The 25,603-nt window shown below is 40.7% G+C and overlaps 1 protein-coding gene across 1 annotated transcript in view; it reads left to right on the top strand.

Moving 5' to 3' along the window:
• Positions 1 to 25,603, top strand: part of PIEZO2 (piezo type mechanosensitive ion channel component 2) — a 337,873-nt gene that overhangs the window by 105,837 nt on the left and 206,433 nt on the right. Inside the window, exon 3 of the mRNA XM_048508534.1 lies at positions 12,197 to 12,322. Coding sequence (XP_048364491.1) covers positions 12,197 to 12,322 — 126 coding nt within the window. The remainder of the gene's footprint in view (positions 1 to 12,196; positions 12,323 to 25,603) is intronic.

A 25,603-nucleotide genomic window follows, 5' to 3' on the forward strand; every position in this document is an offset into this window, starting at 1 on the left:
AAGCATTTATATAGTTAATAGACTGTTGAAAGGCTTATATTTTCACATTAGGTTTTTCATGGGCTTTTCTGTGACTAACAACAGTTCCTGTGGACATTCTTTTTCTTTTTTTAAAAAAAAGAATGCATAGTCCTCTTGCAAATCTTTTAGGTGCTCTATCTGTGTCCTGAAGGTGGTTTGTTTCATAGTGTGTTATTCCAGGTCCATCATGTTTATGTGAAGGAAAGTCCAGGATTCATTTAGCACTTTGTAATGTTATCCACCCACCTTTTAAAATTTTCATGCTGGGATAACATTTCCTTCTCTCTTTCCCATCACACATACGATTGCTCTTGGCTCTTGAACTATCAATATGAAAAATGAATTGTCTGGCAGGCACTCCAAGCTAAATGGTGATGCTTTTGCATGACCCCAAACAGCAGAGCATCCTGTTTATAGTAGACAAATCAATTTAAAACCTGTACTTTACTAATACAGATTTCCTTAGGGGTTTCACTGTCTTCCTTGCATTTAGACATATTTAGTGGTAGTGATAGGTGGAGTAAGCAATAATCTCCTCAGGAAAAAAAAATAGCCTAACTCATAGTGGTTCTTGTAAGGATTGAATTTTGTTTGTTCTCTCTCTGATGGATTCCGCATGGGTCAAAAAACAGCAGTGTGAAAACGGTGTAAAATGGTTTAAAACAGTGTAAAAGGGTTCATACCGCTGTTTTTGGCCCATGCGAAATCTGCCTCTGTCACAAACAGTCAGACACACACACTAAATTTTTGTATATCCCACAATATAACAAAATATGGGAGTGGATATTATTATGTCACACTTCATGAATGTGTGGACCCATATGTTTGGGTGAGAGATAGACAATAGTATCAGTACTTAGTTCCATCATACATTTATCTAAATAATGATTTTGTAGATGAGCTAAGGATATTAGTTCAATGTTCCCCTCAGAAAATTGCTTCTTACACTTTCTATAACCTTTCTTGAAGATTCCCATTTGTAACTCGTGTTATCTTTGGGTCATGGCTATATCTCCTGCAAGTTCATACTGAAGAAATTAGCAAATTGCCTCAACATAGGATAGATGCCAGCTGTCTTTTGTTCCAGTCCTCTGAGTAATGCAGATTGTGGAATTTAGGTGACCAAAGGAGACCAAATGGCAGACAAAGGTCGAATCCCCACTACCGTCTTAGCCAGGTTTCAGAACACAAACTAACCAGGTTTAAGGGACGACCTCCCCGGTTGAATCCCCACTACTGTCTTAGCCAGGTTTCAGAACACAAACCAGGTTTGAGGTCGTTTGTGTTCTGAAACCTGGCTAAGACGGTAGTGGGGATTCGACCGGAGAGGTCGTCCCTCAAACCTGGTTAGTTTGTGTTCTGAAACCTGGCTAAGATGGTAGTGGGGATTCGACCATGGTCTGCAACCCCATCGTGTGAGTTGTTCTGAGCCTGGTTCAGTTGGGTAGAATAGGGTACTAAATCTAATGAATGATGTGGATGATGATGGATCTAGAACAGTGCTCTGAGAGTAATAGTTTCTTGTAGGATCCTGTCCAATTCAACTTCAGTAGCTCCAGAACCTGAAAGCAGTGAAGCTTGGTTCAGTTACTTCCCATCATTCTTAACCTGTAGCCTGGAACAACTTGCTGGATCGGCTAGTTCACTATGCACAAGTCCTGTTCTGCAGCTCCAGGGTCAAGGGTCTGATACCACTTTGAGGAAACTTGATTGCAGGATAGGAAGGAAAATTGGGAAGAAATGAAAAGTCAGTTGCATTTGTCATGGAGAGAAGGCATGTTAGCTAAGTCCTATGTTGTGATGTCTCCACATGGGTCAGTAATGACCTGGTTGCTTGCACAGAGGACTACCTTTACCTTTTAACCTGGAGATGGAAGTATAAACTCTTTTTAAAAGCCTTATTGTACTTTATTTTATTTTTCCAATCTGATTAAAAGCAAAGCTTTTTTTTTGTACAAAATTCCATTCAGCAGCTCCATTCTGACAACCCAGAAGACTAAAAAGTCAACTTAAAACATTGCCTGGCTTCAGTTGTTTTAAAACCCACAGCAAGGCCAGCCTAATAATATTTTTAACGTTATGCTCCTGTTATTGTTTCAAAAACTACTTTAAAACTTCTTAACATGAGCCTATTAAGGAAAGAACTCTAAGCTCTTTCTGAAGATTATTTTGTGTTTTTTAGAATACCTAAATCCTCATTGATGGTTAACTATTAAAACCTAACAAGAAACTTCTCTCAGAACAATTTTTTTCAAAATAAATGGGAATACCCTAAAACTCTACTAAACTATAACCCTGAAAAACACAACATAATAAGCAAACCAATACAGAAAGAATAAACTGTGTAAAAACAGTTGCAGCTTGGAACACATTCATCCCCTGGAACTAACCCTTTAAACATTAAAGTGTGCCAAAAAAACAAAAAAAGCCAAGACAGACTCCAAGAGCAGCAAAACAGCATGCAAGCTTTTTTAACACCTAAAAAAAGCAGAAACCAAAACCAAAGACAACTAGCGTTTAAGAGAATCATAAAACAAGCAAACTTTTTGTCCAATGGGCCAATGAAACAGCACCACAGGGCAATTCAAAAGAGTGCCAAACCTCAAAAGTGTGTGTTTAAAAAGGAAACAGAAAGAAACCAAAGGCTATTCTCCCCAATCCATTCTACCCCCCCCCCCCACTTATTTATTTATTAAATTTGTAAACTGCCCACCAGGCCCAGAAAAGCAAAGAAAAACCATATTACCTAGATATTTTTAAACTAATATTCCGTTTAAACTGAAACTTCTTCAGGCAGGAAGGCAGAAGTAACCTGCTCAAATTACTGTGTCCTCTGAGGCAGCAGCAAACCAGAACAACCAATTGCAAACTCCAGAAATGTAACACTAATGGAGTCAAGCTGCATCTAGACCTGCTTTTATGCTCAAATCATCGTCACAAAGAACTTGAAACAAAACTAGCCTATGGCTTGCAGACAGGTGATCCATGTGAGAAAGGTGCTCTATAAATAATGTAAATAAAATAGATTAACTAGCAACTCTTTTCTCCACAACCTTTTTTGGTTCCATAACCCCCTCACTGCCTTTTTTGAGGGATTTTATCTTTCTGCCACATCAGAATCCGATGTGGCAGAAAGATTCTTTTGGTGAATCCAAAGTGCTTTGGACAGGAGCTTTGTCTGTTGCTCTTCAAAGACATTGGAGAAGTATCGGCCATTCTAACTCTTCAAAAAACCCTCTATGTGATCCAGGGTTTCAGTGTCTTCCCTGGGAAGGTGAATCCAGGGCTATATTGCTGTCACCTATAATGCTAGGGAGTTGGAAACCCTTTTGGAGTTTACACTCATTTCCTTAGGGGGTGGCTACAGTTGCAACTTACAGGGTGTTTCCTTAATTAGAGGCAGTCTTCTGGGCATACTTTCATCCAGCATTATCATATCAACTAGGAAACCTTTGCTTATGCCTCTTTTGGGAGGAGAGTTCTTTAATAAGCTCTAACAAGTTAGACATCAAGTAGTCTGGCCCAGCAGTACGTTGCATTTGTATATCCTATTAGTTATGACTACTCCTCTCTGGACTACGGGAGAACGGAAAGTTTGTTCACTTACTGCGAAGTTCCTTTCTCCTCGGATAGGGAAGCCAGCCCCTTCCTATTGAGAATTCCAGAGCAAGATTCTTGAAGTATAGCCTATTCTTGTTTCTCTTGTGCTCTTATTGTTTCACTCTAATCACTGGCTGTGGAAGTTATGGGAGTTACATGGCTTCTGGACCAGTCTGGGAGATTGAGGGAGAAACTTCTTCCACTAGGAGTTGACAAAAGGTTAATGACCCTGCCTGCCTCCAGGTGGGATCTTTTTCCGATTGGTTATGACTGCCCCACCTTTAGGACCTCCAAGAACGGAACTTCCTGGTAAGCAAACAGACTTTACATTCTCCATAGTTAACGATTTAATGAGCTTGTGTTTTAGCTGCTCTTCAGTTTAGATAGCTCTTCATGGCTTGAGCAAACTGACAAAGTGATGTACTGCACATTATATTCCTGACTGGAAGTACAGAGCTTTTCTTGTGTGAGCTTCTGAGCATTATTCAAGAGGCCATTAAGTTGTCATCCATGATCACTGTTGATGCATAGGTATCAAGTTTTTGTTTTGAAGTAATTTTTGCATTTAAATTATCTATGATGTAAGTTCTACTTGCATTGATACTTCTAGGTAACATGATGCATTGTCTCTGAAAAACCACATGCTGGGCTTGGCTTGTGTAGCACTTGTATATTCAAAATTATTTGTTGTTCGGGAAATGTGTCTGCATGTTCTGCACCTCTTGGTCTGACAGGGCTTTTCTTTCTGGGGATGGTGCTTCCTGCCTTCATGGGAACCTGTTTCTGATGATTAGTTCAAAGAAGTTAGTGTGTATTGTGTAGAACGTGACCTCACGTAATAGCTTCCAGCTCCCTGCATCCTAAAATAAGCAAACCTATGAAATACTAACAGCACAATCCTATACAGAGTTACTCCAGTCTCAGCCCATTGAATGAATGGACTTAGATTGGAGTGACGGTCCTTGGGATTGCTCTATTAATGTCCTGAAAATTCATAGTATTCAATTCAGATTCCATGGCTTAATCTCATGATCAGTGTTGCTAGTCTAGACTCTAGACGATATTTTACTATAGTTGCCACTATTATTTTATTTAATCTTTTCTTTTTCTTTTTTTGTAGTATAAATAACTCAAAACCAATGCTCTCAAATTAAGCATTTCCTGTGATTTTTTTTTGAACATGCAACAAGCCTCCTCTCCTCCCTTCCCACTGAGGGGTCACACACAGTCTCCTAAGATTTTTGCGATTTCGGTTATTTTTTAACTACAGACCTCCCCCTCCATTTTCAGATAATCTACAGGTAGCATGTGTGTTGGCGTTGGGTTCGCTGCAGTGAGGTAAATTTCATGGTATGCAAGGAGATTATTGAGATCATTGAGCCTGGATTAGCATATAAACAATTAAGGAGATTTATTTTTTTACGGGTTGGTTTTAAAGGAGGGACAAAGTTTAAACTGGTTTTGACTTAGAGAGTAGTTAGACTTTTCTACAATGCTTTCAGGCACAAACAGACTTTTTAATAGCTAGCTACTAGCTTGGATTATCTAGACACGGGATTCCACTGATACCAACCTGCCAGAGACAGACCTAGCAGTTGAGCAATCTCCTCTGCCCCAAAGATAGAGCTAAACTGCTCTGCCACACTACCAGGCAGAGCTGCCCTTTACTCTGTCTGCTCTTTTTTTCTCATCAGTCACTGCTCTATTTGTGATCTGAGTTGTCACTGCTCTCTCCCTGATACCAAAACCAAAGTCTTGAAAAAGCAAACTCCATTGGAATAGTTTGTCATTAGCGTTTTGGAACCAACATAGTGGAGAATGTGGAGGGTCAATGTTTGTCCCCACACATAAGGCCTTAGTTTCCTTAGAGCCCATACAATAGCCAAACACCACTCCACAGCTGAAAGATGTTTCTTTGCTAGGAGCTTCCTACTCAGGAATATCACTGAGTGTATCTGTACATCAGGGCTACAGTGACTCGATAGTGTCCACAGACCTACAACTTCAATTTTGGAATGTCATTTGGTGTTCTATTTCCTTCACTCAGCACAGTGTTGCTTCTCTTGGAAAGTGGAAAACTACGAGGATCATGTATAAAATTCTCACATTAGCAAACCAAAGAGTAAATGCATTGATGTCAACCCATACACTCCAATCAATCTCATCCACATTCCAGTATTTAAAAAAATACCATACCAGCATTCCATTTAGCCACACCCAGTGGTGGGATTAAAATAATTTAACAACCAGTTCTTGTTGAGCTGTGGTGGGGGGCAGGGGGGCAGCAGCTGATGGCAAGCCCTGGCCACCATTGATAGAGATTGAAAGGGGAGACAGCAGCAACCGGTGAGCCTACCCGTGACTTGCCACTGGCTGCTGCCATGCTCCCTGGCTCAACCTCAACCTGAGGGGGTGACAGCAACCAGTGGCAAACTGCAAGTGGGCCCACCGGCTGCTGTGCCCCCTGGCACAAGTGGACCGCGGGAGGGGGCAGTTTTAGCTACCAGTTCTATTGAACCAGTGCAGACCGGCTGAATCCCACCACTGGCTGCACCCCGCTGATGCCTGTTACAGAGCACACTGAAAAACAGTGCATCATGAGTTTTATTGCATTGAGGATCTCAACCACCAATATGCAAGTTATTAAACAAGCCACCTTGTGTCCTTCTGGTTTTATGATACCTCCTCTCACCTTTGTGTTTGAGGTTTCTACCTGGCTGCAGTGCTACCTGGCCTCTTTCCCCCTTTTTTGGTCTTCAGACCCAGACCTTGTCCACTTTTTTTAAAAAAATCTGTCTTGCGCTCTTACATCATAACAGCTCTTTTGCTGGGTATGATGAAGGTTCTTGTCTGCAGCTGCTAGCATTTCACTTTGGTCCCTTCTGCACATGCAGAATAATGCACTTTCAATCCACTGTCAATGCACTTTGCAGCTGGCTTTTACTGTGTGGAATAGCAAAATCCACTTGCAAACAATTGTGGAAGTGGATTGAAAGTACATTATTCTGCATGTGCGGGAGGGGCCTCAGAGTCTTGTAAGTCTTCTCCAAGTGGCATGAGCATTTCTAGTTCAAGAACATCATTTCTTTCCAACATCTTACTGATGATGTCAAGGGATTCTTGATCTTTCTCTGCTTTCTCCCTTCTCCTGAGCTCCCTCCAACATCTCCTCTCCCTTTTTGAAGATGATTGGATGGTGGAGCAGCATTCCTATGGGCTCATCTGAGTGGCAGTTTTTCCCTTCAGGCGCAGGACAGCCTTCTGTTTGTCACAGCAACCAAACAACTATCTCTTTAATCCCATAGAATCTGAAAGTCCCCTGGAGACAGGATGTGCAATGCCCGGCTATGTGCCTGCTGGAAACCAAGCTGCTTACAAGGCATTGATTCTTTAATAATTTTAATACATCCCTGTTGAAGCAACTCATAGATTAGAAAGGGCTGTGGCAGTGCCAGGATCCCCCAAAGTGCCCAAGGGATACTTTTTATTAGCACTGAAAGTTTCTCGGCAATTCATTTGTGTCTGTGGAGGCAACCAGCAAGAATGTTTAATAGTGCTCCGTACCACACTGTCTTCGTCTGCTTTATCTTTTCCTTTGAAACACAAAACAAAAGCAAGATTTATTTGCTTGTTGAAAACTAGTCCATGCCATCTCAGTTCTGGCTTTTAAACTGAATGTCTGTGTTCAGAGATAAAAGTCATAATTTGGTAACTGGTTATCTTACAGTGAAAACAAAAGAAGGTTATTAAGTTCAGTGTATCCCAGAGGGTTTTGTGTTTGTTCGTTCGCATGTGTGCCAATTCATGCATCAATATTTTGAGAATTCTTTTAGATAATCCAACTTTTAGTGTGCTTCTAGAGACTACCAGCAATTGTAAAACATTCTGCCTATACTGAGTACAGAATAAATGCTTGCACCAATTTAGCTTAATTTACTGATATTGATGTTGGTGGATTTAATAAATACGAGTTCCTCATAACATTGAATGTGAATACTTTGAAGATGGTGGTAAATGTATGAAATAGGTGCAAATTGCCTCAATCTAAATAAGAGAATATGCACATCAACACAGTATTAAGGAAATTCATCAATCAATATTGGAGCATTTAGTGGCAAAAATATCTCAGAAAAGCATAGTTATAAAAGGGATAGGTGGAGAAGGAATAAAGCAGACAGGTATTAGGAAGATAAGAGCCAGTAGTGGTGTAGTGGTTAAGAGCAACTCTGATCTAGAGAACTGGGTTCAATTCCCTACTCCTTCACATGTAATGACAAACCGCTTCTAAATGTCTCTTGCCTTGAAAACACCATGGGGTTTCTATAAGTCAGCTGTGACTTGATGGCACACACACACATATATACATATTCAGAAGATACTATTTGCTCAATACATTTTATAGTTGCCAATGTTGATGGTCAAGCTAGGATGTGGGCACAAACAAGGTGCATCCCACATTCTCCATGCTTTGAGATAAAAGGGAATGCAGAATACCCTGAACCACAAACAGTGTGGTTTGGTCATACGCTCCCAATGAAGGTTCAAATCTTGATTTACCCTTTGAAGGAAAAAACGTGTTTCCACAAAACAAGGCTGAGCTTGTTGTTGTTGTTGTTTAAACTGCTTTCTTCTGTTTTCTGGTCTTCTTTGCACCTCTGAATCATGGTAGAGTTGCGTTTGAAATGTCTGAGTTGTTTCCAAAAGTGCCCTTCTCGTTTCACAATGCATTCTTTTCCATCTTTTTTAAAAAATGATCCTATTGTGCTATAGCCCTAGAACAATACAGCAGTTCAGTGCTATATTGCTAATATTCAGGTGCTTGCTGAGTGATGGCAAGAAGCATTGAATTGGTCTAATCCTATAACACAAAAGTTAGAACATCCCGAAAAGAAGAAAAAATAAAAATAAAAGCATTTGACGTGAAAAAGCAAGGAAAAAGAGGTGACACAGTTTGAAATGGCCAGAGCGCTTCAAACACAGCTGATAAACAGATTTAAATTCGCTGTATGAAACCCCCATCTCAACATTGCTGAACCTGGAAGCAGGCCAAGAACAGATAATAACTGGCTTAGAATGGCAATGTGAAAAGGGTCCTGGTCTTTTAAAACAGCAAAGAGTAGCAAACTTGTTTTTGGATTGTTATGTCTATTCATAAATACACAGTTTAATGAAAAACAGTAGCACAAGGGCATTGATGTCCCAAATTTCATGAATTAAGGAACTGAATATGAAATAAATTCTATATAGATGATATTTTTTGTGTTCCTTTCTCCATCTGTTCATGCACCATAAATAAATTATTTTTTCATGCCCATACTTGTAGCCATGGGCAAATCCTATATAGAAAACATTGATCTCATTAACCTAGACAGTTAAGACATTTGAAGGAGTTCTTGGTCAGAGAATTTCACATTTGGTCAGCCTGTCTGGCTTTCATTTACAAATGTACCCACTTAGCTTAAATTTTTTGCAGGGCATGGTAAACATGAAGGTTTCTTGAAACTCATTTAGTTATCTAGGGGATGATCTTATGAATGGAACCTTGCATTGGATGAGAATATTTATATATTTAAAATTACCTTGCTCGTATATTACCTAGATCCTCAAGCAGGCTTGTAGATATTTAACACAAATAAAAATAAACAAATAAAATGAATTAACATAATTTTCACTCTATTTCTGACAAAATGGCCTAAATTAACAGATACTTCGGGTGGTGGACAATGAGAATGCATATCTGTTAGTTCTTCTTTGAAAGGTGTCCTTAACCATTTCAAACAGTGTCCAACGTTCAGTTCTTCCTTGGCCTTATGTCAGTCCCTGTCTCAGCTCACATGAAGTCTGTCCAGCTTTGGAGTTTGGGCTCCTGAAGCATCTGGAATAAATCAACATGTAATTTGCTTCTACTGCCTTGCAGTAAAAATGCAATTGTGTCTGCAGGTGACTAGTAAACAGATGATATCCACCACTTTCTGTTTTATCTGATCTGTAGAAGGCTCTGAATTTTGTGAAGGAATCCCTAGAATTTGTGTTCAAACTGTATTAGGTGTAGATATATTCCTAGGATTGCAGTTCACGTAAATTTCATGATCTGGTTCTGCTCCTGGACTTTGAGCTGGTAGGTGCAGTCAGGAGTGCTTTTTAATAGCTTAAGATCATGTGCCAATTGTGATCCTTCGTGGCAAAACCTAACCTTGCCGCAGTTGTACATGAGTTGGTTGTACAATTTTGGAATTGTCTACATCAGAGATCTCCAACCTTTACTTTTAATATAATGAAAAATATGCCAAGCTACTAGGGTTGCCAGGTCTGAGTTGGGAAAATACCTGGAGATTTTGAGGATGGAGCCTGAGGAGGGGAAGGTTTGGGGAGGGAAGTGACTTCAATAGGGTATAATGCCATAGAGTCTACCTTCCAAAGCAGCCATTTTCTTGAGGTGAACTGATCTCTGTTGCCTGGAGATCACCTGTAATAGCAGGAGATCTCCAGCTACCACCTGAATGTTTGCAGTCCTACATGCTAGTCCCAAACCCTCAGCATGTTACCATTTTTTTCTGTTTTAGAACTAAAACTTGAGTGATAAAGAACACCAGAAATTAATATGTCATCTAAGCAATACATGACAAAAATTCCTATGTAATAGAAGGGTTTTTTTTAAGCAGATTTCTGTTATTTTTGTTAGGTCTTTTGGGGTGTATGTGCTACTGTGTAGCAGCTGGTGAACTACTGATAGCTCACATGCCACTTGATGGAGACTCCTGGTTTACATGAATAACTGATTTTGATGTTACATGTAAACTCATGTTCATCATTCTTTATATTGGTTCCAAGGTATGTTTAAATCATGGCCTTTTCTTGGTCAAATGCCCTTTTCAGATGTTAGGATCATGTGTACCTGGAGGTTGGCAATTTTGCATAGATCCTCCCAATGTATATGGTTCTTGTGTTGCCTGAAATGTGTGGATTTTCAGCTTTGGTACTCATGAGCCAAAATCCTGAAAAATCAGAATTTCATATAGAAGAAGAAGAAGAGTTTGGATTTATATCCCCCCTTTCTCTCCTGCAGGAGACTCAAAGGGGTTTACAATCTCCTTGCCCTTCCCTCCTCACAACAAACACCCTGTGAGGTAGGTGGGGCTGAGAGAGCTCCGAGAAGCTGTGACTAGCCCAAGGTCACCCAGCTGGCGTGTGTGGGAGTGTACAGGTTAATCTGAATTCCCCAGATAAGCCTCCACAGCTCAGGTGGCAGAGTGGAGAATCAAACCCGGTTCCTCCAGATTAGATACACGAGCTCTTAACCTCCTACGCCACTGCTGCTCCATAATACATATGGAGGTTGTACATGTGGTCAAAATATGAACATTCCCCCTTTTCTGACAGCATGGCGATAACATACAATGAGAGAGTTGTAGGTAACATGCATTCCTGGTATGCATGGCTGACAGGCTCCTGGTAGGTATAATTGTCAGGAAGGTTTTAGCACCAACAGACAAATGACAAGTACCTTTTTATATGCTTTAATTTGGAATATTCCTCTGGCAGTAATGAGAATGGTCAAGCTGTAAGTTCAGTCTGACAAAATATTTTGTTAGCAAAATGGGTACCTTGCTTATGCAAACTTGCCAGGTAAAGAGTATTACTGGCTTGAAAAGTGGTATTGTCTATTGATGGAAAGGATGCAGCTCAGTTCTAATACTATTCTGGGCACGAAAACCTTTAGAAAAAACAGGAAGCCCTGCAAAATGTTTAGAGTAGGATTTTCCCCCCTCCTACCTAGTTCCTTTTCTGTTTGTATTTCTAAATCCAGGTTTCTTGAATCATATTTTACTATAAATTTTATTCAAGCGTCCTCTGCATTTTTGTCAATAACAGTATCTCAGTTTTGCATTAATTGTAATTTTTTGAATTAAAGGGAAAGTATAGGCTAAATAACCCGTATTTCATGGGGAAGTAATGCTAGTAATTTTGTTTGTTATAGGAAGAAGTAAGATTTGTCTCTAAACCCACTTGTAATATCACAAATAAAACACATAAAAAGCAAAAGCTTAATTTGTGTTTAAATAAATTTTCTCCCAATTACTATCCAGTCTGGATATGTTGTTTTGCCTGTCTGTTTCATCCAAAATCAAATGAAGAATAAATGCTGGATTTCTAGTCAGACATAACACCTAAATTTATACCATATATAGGAAAAAGTCAAAATACTGTACTTCGGTGGAGTTCATTGGTACTGCTCAGAAAACTGTACAGATTGTATCTAGTTCTTTATTTTATTCATTTATTTATTTGCTTCATTTTAATAAAAATGCACATGAAGTATTCTGAAAGTTTACAGTAAAGGGGAAGATGGTATTGTAACCTGTGATTGTGCTTTTTCAATCATTCCTTTTGTTTCTAGCTTGTAGATAGGATCAAGATTATTTTCCATTTCAAACCTTTTTTTGCACAATGAAGTTATGGAATTTAATCTCTGTGACTAGAAATACACAAAATTGTTTTACAATTTATTTGCACCTTTTTATGTAGGCCAGTTTTGTCATATTAAATTAATTGCATTCCTTTGTTTCTCCTCTAGGACATACAGGACGGCTACTAAAATCCCTGTGTTTCATGAGTCTAACGTTTCTGCTTCTGCACATTATCTTTCAAATCACAGTAAACACTCTTGAAGCCCAAAAAACCATTGAGCCTGGTTATAGTTGTAAGTATAATTTTTCTGTTTCTAACAAGTGGCATAGGTCTTTAAATGGATATGTGAAATTATGACCCCCATTTGGTTTTGTTGTTGTGGTTGCTAAGATATATGTTATTATTGTATTGCTAGAAAAGTTTTTCCCTTAGACTTACTGTTAGAGTATCTTTAAAAAAAAGATTTGGGTGTTCTCAGCTTCTCAGATTCTGAACTTCCGTAGCTTGAATATATTAAAAGAGCACACTTAGCCTAGACATTTTCTCTGCAGAAGCTATGAAAAGTGAAAGTAGCTGCTGCCATTTTGGAATATCCGTGCCTCGGAGCTAAGATTAGAGTCACAATCAAGGCTTCAAGTTGTGGTCACGGTGTCATATCTAAATGGTTATTCATCCTGTAAAAACAAAACTCTGTGGAGATTTTTCCTGGAGTCCACATGTTTGCAGTTTTATATGCATGTTGAAACACTTATTTTGAAAATTTCGCATTTGTGTTTTGATATTTTATTTACCAGTTAAGACCTTCATTATGTATAATTTTAACTATGGGTAGGCAAAAACGTAGAAGACAAAATACAAGGCAGTAACTGTAATTACAGTCAGTTTTTACTGAGTCAAAGTTGGTAATGTAGAAGACAAAGAATGAGCAAAAAGACAGCCTTACTAACATTATTCTTAGCATAGTTAATGAATACCAACAGTTTTCCTTCAGCCTCTACCATCGGAAGGTATCACCAAATTCCAAAACAACAAAGACACTGTCGCTGTGGCTCCACTGACTCTCTTACCCATGTCCTCCTAGAGTGCCAAATAAATGCTGATGCGCGTCTCAGATTAATCCACCCTTTATTAGTGGCAAGGAAAATTTCTAATCCTACTGTTGCCATACGCTTTCTTCTTGGAGACTACAACGCTCATACGACACGTATGGTAGCTCTATACCTGACAACCATTTTAAAGTGCTAATTTATTCCCATTTTACTACTTTTAACTGTATTTTAAAAATATATATCTATATATATTATACCAGTACACTAAACCAAATTGGTTCATTATTTTTTTGCACAGAATCAAATTTTAAATATTAAATATGATATACAAAACAAACGTAGATCTTCTTATAAAAGATAGGTATCTTCCCTAATCTGTCTAATATTCGGCATGGTAGGATACCTATTGCTGTATTATTTTGCTTTTAACTTGCTAAACAGATCTATTTTTATTGTAATTTTATATTAGATTGTATTTTTATATCGATGTGTAGAGGTATTCATTATTGCTCTGGTTATTTCCTTAAAAAAAAAAATCTGAAGTGATTTGAAGCCCTTGAAGTCAACCGTCAAGTTATGTGGACTATTTCCTTGCCATTGAACTATATTTGAGACTGCAGAATGTGTCTGTGTAAATCCTGAGCTATTTATGCCTATTAAAGGTTAATAAAGATAAAGATAAAGTTAATGAATACATCCAGTTGGTCCTTTATTGAAATAACACATTAAAAAGTGATACATAAATCATTAATTGAATGTGTGGCTATATGTATGGTATGTTCGGTTAAAAAGTATTTTGGCAATATGTATCATAGGCAGTTCAATCCACTGGATGGTGCCTGTGTAGCACAGCCATGCCACCTGCAAAGGGGTTTCAGGCAGCATGAGAAGCAAGAAAAACAGAAATCCCCACCCACCCTGGAAACTCCTATGCAAGCCAGTGAGCTGCTCCTCCCCCAGGAACATTCCTGGAATGGGCTCCTTCACTGGAGGAGCACTGGCGCTGCAGTAGTTTCCACATTCAGTTGCCCCAGAGCTGCACAGCACTCCACCACCTGCCAGTATTTGTCCCAATATATGGGGCACTTGCTCCAGTGCATGCTCACACTGTTTCCACAACTCTCTGCCCCCTGTGGATTGCTCTGTAAATTATGTACTTTGTATGTTGGGTGAAAATGAGACTATCCTTGGCTTTCCAGAGTTACTAATGTCGTTTCTACTCCAACAAAGTATTCTTCGTATCATTCTAACGAAACAATTACAAAGCACAAAATTAAATTAAAAACTTTATTTGCTGTTAAAATTCTGTAAGGCTATACGAGATTTAAGCATTAGGAGGACAAACCCCACATCATCAAATGCTGAAGTGGAATGTCATGTAGTGGAAATACGTTAACACTGGGGAAGGAGGCAGAGAAAGAAAGATCAATTGTATTGGGGGTTAAAAAACCATGACACTATTGTGCAAAACTCAGAGGTGTACAACATAAGCACGGTGACTATTGATCACTTGATATCTTTCTGAATTTTGCACGGAAATGCCACAGACTTTTGCAGTGACTTTTTAAAATCCACTGTTCACATTTTTCTTCCCTCTCCTTCATGTGTTTCTGAGGTTCCCCTTCAGGTACCTGAAGTGGGCTACAGCAAATGAAAATGTATGCTTTCACATATGTTAATCTTTAAGGTACTACAACACTCCTTTTTGTTTTTACCAGAGGCAATGAAAGCACTTGGTTGTCTTCACATTTTGTTTGCCCTTGACAGGTGGCATCTTGAGAATGTTTTGTTTTTGAGGTAAAAGAATAGACTGTTAATGTAGGATGAAGACAGTTGAGAAACAGTTCAGACATAGGAAAATTTTAACTCTATTTTAAGAGTGTGCCTAAATACTATACATTAAACTGGTGAATGTACATCATCACCTTTAGAATTTATTGTTAAATATGTAGACACTTAAATAAACTTTTTCAGAATCTATTGGAGAACATACTGAACAGTTCAGTATGGTCATTCTACTGAAAAATTTGGGGTCTGATGAGTACAAGCAGTAACAATATTGCAGGAGAGAAATTTGTCCAGATACTGTGCTGGGTTGTCAACTCTGCCCTGGGAAATTCCTTTGAGATTTGGGAGTGCTTCCTGAGGAGAATTTGGGGAGGATTTTCATCTGGAATCTATGGGATACCATAGAGTGTGCCCTCTGATGTATCACTTTTCCCCTGATCCCTGGAGTCTGGAGATCAGTTGAAATCCCTGCAGATCTGTAGGCCACACATGGAGGAAGGCAGCCCTAGTGCTATGTCGTCTGCACCAAACAGATTCACAGTGACTCAGAGATGAAAATACATCCTAGTCTGACTTTGGTAACTGGATTTTATATTGGCAGGTCTGACTTTTTTTAAAAAATGGGGCAAACTAGTAATTTTTTTTTTTTGCTTTCAAGGCACAGCTGATCTATGACCTGCCCTGAGCCCTGTGGGGATAGGGCGGGACACAAACAAACAAATAAATAAATAACTTTTAAAAAGACGACCCTGAGATGTTCAAAGGTGATTTGCCATTGCCTGCATCTACATCACGCCCCTCTCATTCAAACACTTGCCAAGGTTGAGACTGAGAATGTATAAGACCCTGATGGTGAACCTATGGCACAGGTGCCAGAGGTGGCACTCAGAGCCCTCTCTTTGGGCACACGTGCACAGAGTTCATCATGTGGGGAGGCGGAAAATCTCCCCCCCACACACACACACACACATCTAGGCTGGGCTGCTGGGCACCACATGCGAGCACCGCAGCGAACAGGGAGGCCTCGGCCGGCAGGCCTGGTGCCTGTGCTCCAGGCGGCTACTGCAGGGGGGCGGAGGAAGCGGCAGAGGAGGCAGAGATGCTTGTGAGGCACAGAGTGGCACACGTGGGACTTGCTTTGCAAGCGTGAGGACTATTTTGCAACTGAGTGCCATTTTGGAAACGGGGGAGGGGCAAACAGCCGTGCAGGAGCGGAACGAGTGGGTCTGCGGGTGCGCAAATGGGGGAAGGGAGGAGCTTTTGGTGCTGAAGTGGTTGTGCGCATGTGGGAGGGGGCTTATGAAGAACAGGAGGCAACTTTCAAATTGACCCCTTTGGTTTCCTGCCGTGATTTTCCTGAGCTGAGCCTGCTTCCTAGTCTCCTGAGATTGCAAGTTCAATTGGTTCCTTGAGGCTTGATTTCGTGTTGTTTAGGGGTTTTCTATGGGAGTGGATGGTAGGGCTGCGAGCAAACTCAAAAAAAGCGATGCTGCTGGCTTGCTGCCTACCTACCCTTTCAAAAAAAGTCCCTCCTCACCCTGTCTTCCAAACTCCCTGCCTGCTTGCCAGGTGTCCCTGTTTCCTCGCTCTTCCTTATGGGCGTTTAGGGAAGGAGTCATGTACCCTCCCCTGCTTTTCTCATGTTCTCTCTCCCTCACCTCTGTTTCTATCTCACACACACTTCTCTTTTCTCTCCCACTCCCTGCTTCCCTTCTATCTTCTTCTTCCTCTTCCCTTTCCGTCTTCCCACTTTTATTACCTTTCTGTGCACCTTCCAACCAGAGGTGGAATTCAGCCAGCTTGGCCTGGTTTGGGCAAACAGCTTGTTAAATGGTGAATCCCACCTCGCCATGCTGCTCCACTGGCTGGCTCAACGAGCATGGTGGAGTGACATTGCACTGGCACAGCACTGGCAGAAGGGCAGAGAGACCCCGTTCCGGTCTATCGCCCTCCTAGCTCCACTGGGTCACCATGGGCTGCCTGCGTGCAGCCTCCAGCTTTCCTGCCCCCCACCCCAGATGCTGCCACCACTGCCCCCTGCACCTGCATGCCTGGCCCACCCACTGCTACTGCCCTAAGCTGCTGCCCTACCACCACCACCACCTGCTAGTGCACAGCAGGCTGCAGAGGTGGACTGCTCCTGCACCTGGAGGCTCCACCCAGCCCAGAGGTGCCTGCCAACATCACATCCTGCCTTCCCAGGGGACTGGCCAAGGGGCTCTTCCCCGTGGCCACCATGCATGGAACTCCTTTGCAGTTGGAGAGAGCCGCCAACGAATCCCTGGGACTCACCCCTCAGCTCGGCCTTGCCACTTCACACTGATCCTATCCCTCTTTCTGTCATTCTTTCTCTCCAAGAAGCTTTCCAGTCTCTCTTTCCGTCATTCTTTCTCTCCCTTGTTCTAGTGAAGTTGAGTTGGGGGGAGGGAGCAGCCGGTTCTGACTGAGCGGGCCGGGGGGGGGGGTGGTTGGGCAGCACTGTTAAAAAAATTTAATCCCACCACTGAGTGTAGGTAATCCTGTGAAGCGCTGTTAAACCCCACTAATTTTCATAGGAAGAACTAAAACACTATCCTTTACCTGGGAGTAAGCTCAGTTGCTGGCAATAGGGCTTGCTTCTGAGTAAACCCTCCTAGGGTCATGATTCACCCATTTGAAATGTTGCTTGGTTGCTTCAAAGCAAAGCCACCGACTACCACCAAGCTTACTCCCGAGTAATGCGTGCCTCGGAGCCAACCGTTTTTTCTTAACTGAAACCTCAATATTCAGGTTAAATTGCCGTGTTGGCACTTTGCGATAAATAAGTGGGTTTTGGGTTGCAGTTTGGCACTCGGCCTCGAAACGATTCGCCATCGCTGGTTTCAGATCACCCAGCAAGTTTCCATAGGAGGGTGATAATTTGAACCTGGGTTTCCCAGATCATAGCCCAGACCTGGGCATTATACGGCCCGCGGGCCACATCCGGCCCGCCGGATGACCCTGACTGGCCCTCAAACAGTTAGGAGTTTAGGCGAGCCCCGCGAGTAGCCGGGTTGCCTGGCTGCTGGCTTCTGGCGGGCTTTCAAAAGCCTCTGCCTTGCTGGGGAGGCGAGCCTTTGAAAGCCAGCGAAGCGGTTGCGGCACTGGCGGCTGGCTTCTGCGCCTAACCCTACTACTGGTCCTGGCGAGCCCTCCTCAATATTTTCTGTTTCTTAGGCGGCCCCATGGAAAAAATAATTGCCCACCCCTGTCATAGCCCAACACTTTTACCTCTACACCATAGTGGCTCTGTGGTCAAAATTAATTCATTCTGTGATATGATGTCAACAATTGCAGACTAGTGCAAACTATATCAGGAACACGTTTTACCAGTTTTGTCACTCTGGTTGCATGTTCACTTACATGTGGAATTCAAAGTTCTGGTAATAGGACATGTTAAAAATTGGTCATAGGTGAGCAACTCTGATTTAGCCACATTAGTATAGTGTTGCATTTGCATACTACTCTGATTCTAATTTTTTTTTGAAAATTCTGTATATTGATATTTGGAATGTCTTCTTTTTAACTTTTATGGAGAAAGATTTGAATAAATACATGAGAAATCCCACATAGGGAATTTGCCAGAACTAAAACAATCTAGACAAACAAATGATTTATTGAGAAATATATATACAAATCACAATTCAGCACATTCTATTATATTTTGGCAATAACTGCATTTCATTACAGAAACGCTGGATACAAAATAGATATAATACATTCATTTTACTCTCCTATCCATGACCCTTCTCTTTTAAAAACACAGGCATCTTAGTTAAACGAGAAAAAAGTAACCTTGTGTTTGAAACACTTTAAATCTTTTAAAAGACTTGTTAGAACAACTGTTGCATTTAGAAGTACAGCTTCCTTGGAAGGGGGTCCTGTTTTCTCAGAGCCTGATAAATATTACCTGACACCAGTAAAATTTGTCTTTAAATGATTAGCTTTGTACCAGATTTCTGGTTTGCCAAAGGATGCATTGTTTGGATTTGAAATTCTCAAACAAAGAAAAATAAAAAGGTGACTGATAAAATGAGAGATGGCGAGTCTTAGGAAAAATTCACTAAATTTGGGTAAGTCTGTTCTCCCAGGAAAAGGCTGTTCAAATTACTATTACCAAGTCTGCCATTTTAATACAACAATTCATTACAGCTATAAAAAGCATTTGTATAAACATCTGTTCAATTATAGTGAGTAAATGTATCTTATGAAACCCCTCAGTTTGCATGTGGTAAAAATAGCTGGTGAATTAAATATGAAACTTACTATAATGATTGATAGTAGGAAGGCATTTCCATTAATGAACGATTTGTTTCACCCATTAATTCCTGTAAAAGGAAGAATGTGTTCAGTATATAGCATTACAACATTTTGATGCATTTATAGCTATTTACCTACTTAGATTGCAATATGTTTTCGAATTGGGTTCTATATATACTGACTGATTTGAGAAATAAAAGAGCAGCAGTGGCGTAAGAGGTTAAGAGCTTGTGTATCTAATCTGGAGGAACCGGGTTTGATTCCCAGGTCTGCTGCCTGAGCTGTGGAGGCTTATCTGGTGAATTCAGATTAGCCTGTACACTCCCACGTTCGCCAGCTGGGTGACCTTGGGTTGGTCACAGCTTCTCGGAGCTCTCTCAGCCCCACCCACCTCACAGGGTGTTTGTTGTGAGGGGGGAAGGGCGAGGAGATTGTAAACCCCTTTGAGTCTCCTGCAGGAGAGAAAGGGGGATATAAATCCAAACTCCTCCTCCTCTTCCTCCTCCTCCTCCTCCTCTTCCTCTTCTTCTTCTTCTTCTTCTTCTTTTTCTTAATTTGAACAATATTCAACATTTTCGGTGCTAATTTCAAATTTAACAATTGAGATTTTGTTTCCCCATTGAAATAATTTGTTTGCTTGTATACAAGATAAAGAGCTTGTCTGAATTCAGATGATCCCAAATCCTTGCACAAAGTGAGCGGCACCACTTCCCTGGGAGCAGTGGAAATATCAAGGGAGGGGGGGTGGTTGGCAATTTTGGGATGGTAGTGGGGCAGCACAGATAATCCTGGGCTACTGGTGGGAAAAAGATCTTGTCCTTCCATCCTGATGACTGGTGAATTATAAAGGAAAGGTAGCAGCACTCTCATTGATGTGTAGCCTGGGGGGCAGGGGAGGCAGAGCCAAGGCAAAAAACTCCATCACTTCTGTTTTGCAGGGCAAGTTTGTTGTGGGTTTTATGCAATGGCACTGACCTCACTATGTAGCCCTTGGGGGAGGGGAAGCCAAGACAAAGAGTCCCATCACTGCTGCTTTACGAGGCAATAATATTTTTTAAAAAGGAAAAGCAGCAGCATTCTCACTGTGTAGCCCATCATGGGTAGGCTGACCAGCCGTCCCGCTTTTGTTGGGACAGTCCCGCCTTCGCAAAATTTGTCCCGCGTCCCGCGGGTTCCTTCCATTGCGCCCGCGGCCGCAGGAGCACAGCCTTCTGGGGTGCTGCCATTTCCCGCCCTGTCACACGGTGGGAAACGGCAGCGCCCCAGAAGGCTGTGCGCTCCTGCGGCCGCACGCACATGCGCGCGCGCACAGCCACCTACCCCCCGTCCCGGGTTCACAAGGTGACCATCTGGTCACCTTAATCATGGGGAGTGTGGGGTGGGAAGGCAACAAACCCCATCACTGCAGCTTTGCAAAGCAAGATTTTTTTAAAGGAAAAGCAGCAGCACTCCTCTCACTGCATAGCTGGGGTGGGGATCTCAAGGCAAAGAGCCAGCAAAGACATATTTATTTCTCTATTTCTGTGACCTGTTTATATGACTCTCTCAAAAAGACCTTTCTGATCACTATTCTGTATTGTGCGACAAAGTCAAGATGTACTTTATTGCTTTCCCAACATCATATTTAGTAGAGCAGAACTTCAGTGCAGTCACCCACCTTCTTTCCAATTAAAGAAATAGACTGAAAACATCTCTATACATAATTGAGTAAACTGAGATCTGGGCGGCGGCAATGCACTCCCAGTCAATTGCAACACAAAGAAGCTTGGCCATTCCCAATACAGAGAAGCCTTGGTACTTGGACGAGCCGGTGGCCCCCCCTTCTCCTCCTGATAGCGTCGCCAGGAACTTAAAGAAGTACTGCGGCAGTCAGTCGAGACAAGAAGACGATGCCGGGCCGAGTGACCCCCACCCTTGCCCTCCCAACAAAGCAGGAAACCTCTTCCCTCCTGCAGGCACCTGATTTGTAAGCAAGAAAATGCTTCAATTTGTTAAGCATCCAATTTGATAGGACAATACATTTCAAATTAATAAAGACTTCCTAATAGTCAATTTTGGCACTCCCCCTGTGTGTGTTTTTGCGTCGCAGGGGAAACATTTGTGATCTGAGTCAGCCAAAGGACTGTGCTCATGTGTTCCCTCCTTGCTTCACTCATTCATGAGGCTGGTTTTGATTTCTGAATACAGCCCACATTCCTAATGTTACTTGTGGTAAGATCAAACAAAGCTATATTTTATGTATTTGTGTGTAGCAGACTTGCACGGCCATCTAGTGATGATGGCATAGAAGTCCTGAATAAACAGATATTCAGAGATGCCTTGCACTTTTTAAAAGTAGAGGGATGCATGTGACCTAAAAGGGGGGTGGGTTGAAAGCAAAAGGACAGTAACAATGGTTTACATATGAGGGAATGAGAAGAACAGAGATCAAAAACTGAACTGTTTTAAAAGAGACCATAGGACCAATAAATATGTGTCTGTAACTCTTTTGCTTAGTTAAAGACACTATCCTTATAGCTCTGCCTACTTATTTCCCCCCATTTGTAGGGCTAAGAGATAACAAAGTGTAAGGAAACACCAACAGATGTCTAAAATGTGGTTCACAAAAATGTCCCACTTTGAGGAAATAACATTTCATGTTTTTCAGATCTCTTTTTACTCCTGGAGATAAGCAATAGCAATTAGAGAAAAAAACCTATAGCAATGGAGAGCTTCAGTTTTTTAATGGCAAATTCTCTTTTCCCATAGACTTTTATTTATTTATTTATTTATTTATTTATTTATTTATTTATTTATTTATTATCATCATATTTTGTGATGAGTATTTGACCCCACTAAATCCCTGTCATTGGATTAATGTGGAATAGGTTTGAATTAAGTACCTCATTAGCTTAGCTTCATTTTTTTGTGTTATGCTTGATTTCAATTATTTGAAGATTCCCACAGCTGACATGCCATTTTTATTCATAATAAAAATGCAGGATTATAAGAGTTAGAAATGCGTGTTTAAAAATTACATTGTTCTACTTAAGGATCCATTATCCACAGACTCTAATGTGAGTCCCACACAGCAAACAGAAATCCATATTCCTGTTGTACTTCTACATGTATACTTGCAAATTCTCCTTTTTTGCAATGATTCCATTCTTCCTAATTTTTTTCTTTTGTTTTCACTCTGTTTACTTCAATTTTCTCATGGCCAGCTGTTTTTCTTTTGTAATATATTAATAAAGAGTTAATTATTACACTTTTTCTTTAGTAGGGAGGAAGGTCATAATTTAAAATGTATTATTAATTGTGCTTGGCTAACTACAGAGGGTCCTTCCTTAAGAAAACAAGAGTTTATAACACGCTCGATTCTTGAATGATGCAAGAAGCTCATCTGTGGGAGAAAACAGGAAGTAATTAATCAGAAAAAAGAAGGAAGAGGTGAAAGTTTAAAGAGATAGCAGTGATTGGGAAACTCATTTTGGTTGTGCAGGGTAGCTTGCCATACAATTTTGCTTTAAGTAAAAGAAAATGCTATTGTAGGGATTCTCTTAAAAAACAAAAACAAAACATTGAGTGAATGAGGATTCCAGACTAAATGGCTAGGGTGGAACAAGCTCAATTAAATTATGGCCTGACTCCCAAAAAGAAACAATTTACAGTGGACCTTTGTAACTGTAAAGAAATCTCTTTATGAATGCATGGCTGGTGTAGCATTCAAGATACCACTCTGCTTTTTGTAAGTACAAGCACTTATCAAATTATATTGTCTTTCCAGGTGCCTTAATTTTCACTTGTCTGCATTACAACTGATTTATTGTAACGATCTCATATTGCAAATGACATTATATAAAGTTCAAAATAGTATTTAGTGAGAATACAGTATTGGAGGGTGCCAGTTCTATAACTACTATTTCAGATTAAATGTTTAAACCCCCCTCCCTCGGCATACACAGACATTCCAGTGATAGAGTTGTAATTTTCCTGGAAACCTTAAAATCATGGGGGGGGGGAGGGGGATGAACACTCAGAAGTGAGAAATTAAAATATGTGTGATGCCTATTTTCCTTATCTGTCCTAAAAAAATTTTCTGGCTTTAGAACGAGACTTGACTATTTTTCTTTGGCTCTAGCCAGCCCAGAAATTTAGGAGAGAATCTTTTTTCATCCTTCAGAGTTCTGTGTTTTAATTATTGTATTTTCTAACTGTTCTTACCACAAAACTAATCCTAAGCCCTTGACCACTTCTTGTAATTTTGTCAAGCCTATCACAAAACTGTGTTAATATATTAGTAAATAAGTGTGTGTGAAAAATGTGCCAGGGAGGGAAATTCCATCTCATTCCCTTTCATCTACCCCACTCTTCAATGGGCTCCTTTTTCTTCCTCAACCTTCCTGCCAGCTATACCTACTATCAGCTTCATGCCACATGGTAGAAAGAGAAGATTTTAAGCAGAAAGTGTGCTGTTCTGCTTAAAGCGTCTTGCCACCGCTGGTGCCATCCACATACTAATGAGTGTTTTGTGACTGGTCTTCCTTTTCTTCCTTCTCTGATGCCCAGCTGATCAGAGGTTGATATTGCCAAGTGTTGTCATTGTAACCGTCTTGTTCCTTTCCCCCACTCCTGTTCCCTTATTCTTCCCCCAGTCCTCCATCCATTGCCCTGTCCTCATCCTCTTTCTACTCCCCCCCCCCTTTGCATTTCTAGAAAATAAAATCTACTTTGTAATAAAGAATGTGATCTCTCAACATTTTGGTCACAATTTCTTCTCCAGTTTGGTGATGGGGGTGGTAAAAACCCACATTTTAAAAAGTTTCATATTTTTCTGCAAGCTTAGGAATTCTCCTGGATTTACAGAAAATTCTTCCATGTCTACATGGCCTCAAAATGCTAATTTAAAAAAATCAGATTCTTGGATCATTATTCAGATATATGCCATGGAAAACCCAGGTTGAAATCACCCCAGTAAAGAGTTAGCTTCCCCTAACTCGGATTTCCAACTCTCAGTTGGGAATTTCCTGGAGATTTGGGGAGAAGTGGTTATTTTATCTAAGCAAACTGATCTCTATCACCTGGAGATCAGTTGGTAATCCTAGAAGATCTCCAGCTATCTCCTGTCGGTTTGAACCCTAGTCTTTCATGAGCAATAACTGACTGCTGTTGCCACCAGATATTACTTGTTTATCTTAGGGGTTTTTTTTAAAGAAAAATCTCCTTTTACTGGTGATCTTATGTTCTTATGATCTTGAATTATGTTAAACATCAAGAAGTTGCATTTATAAAGAGTCAGCTTAGTGTCACACGTTGCTGCATATCAAAAACAAGCTGATTATTGGACTTTGACAGAAAAGAGCCCGTGTTTGATCTCTAGTCTTGTACATCTTATACTACTGTGGCTTTACAGTAGATTCTGTTGGGGTTTTTTTTATGTTACTTCACTTGACAATTTTATATTATTTCTGGGCTGACGTTACCCCTCAGAGCAAAAGATGTGTGTTTCCTCAGCTAAGCAATATTTGAATATTTTTCCATCATATAGATTGTTTTAGTGACCTTAAACTATTAAATTACATGATCCCTGGAGGGAACCCTGAGTTGTACTTCGTTTAATTACTAGTCAGAATGATGTAACTCTGTCTGTGCTTGACCAGTCACATGTTTCCATCTTCTTGAGAAGGGTGGCTTGTTTAAGGATTATACGTGGGTAGTAGTCAAAATCACATAGAGGTTGAAAAGGTCTATGGTTTAGGCTCCTGAGTGCCATAAATTGGACTTTCCCAACTCTCCCTTCCTCCTGCTTTTTCTCTTTTCTTACTGAAACATGATCTTTAAGTCAAGTTAGGGGATCTCATGGGTTGTAGAGCAGAGAAAGGCTGCTATGGGAAGGGTAGGAAATTGAGAATTTCCTGTTCACAAATGGATATCCCCTTCTATGTGGCATTTCCAGTCTCATTAGGCCACTGCCATCTATGGTGCAGATAGCTTTGTGCCAACTTAGCTAATTTTTTCTTTAGAATGATTGTGAGTCACACTTCTGTTCTCAGATGCATGATAACTTTCCACAATAATTACATGTTGCATTCAGCAATGGAAGTGGCTGTGTAAAAAAAAACACCGAGAACTGTGCTATTTACCGTGGTGTAATGTACTTGTGCCAGTGTAGTCTGGCTTAATGCACAGCAACACTATTGGTCAGCCAAATGGGTGCCTACTTAATTATTTTCTGGTGGAACGATGTATTGGACAGAGTCGGACATCCCCAAACCAAAGGGTGGTGGTGGTGGTAGAGCAGCAGCTGGGAACAGTGCCGCCACAGCATACTTACACCATCTCAAGTGGGGTTTCAAGGGGCAGGGAAATTGGGGGGAGAAAAAAACACATCCATTTGAAAAATTCAACAGGATACATCAACTTATGCCAGCCTTTTGGTGGCGTAAGTCAATTGCAAGCGTATGGGGCATTCCCGAACT

The sequence above is a fragment of the Sphaerodactylus townsendi genome, linkage group LG09 (assembly GCF_021028975.2).
Source record: "Sphaerodactylus townsendi isolate TG3544 linkage group LG09, MPM_Stown_v2.3, whole genome shotgun sequence".
Taxonomy (NCBI): domain Eukaryota; kingdom Metazoa; phylum Chordata; class Lepidosauria; order Squamata; family Sphaerodactylidae; genus Sphaerodactylus; species Sphaerodactylus townsendi.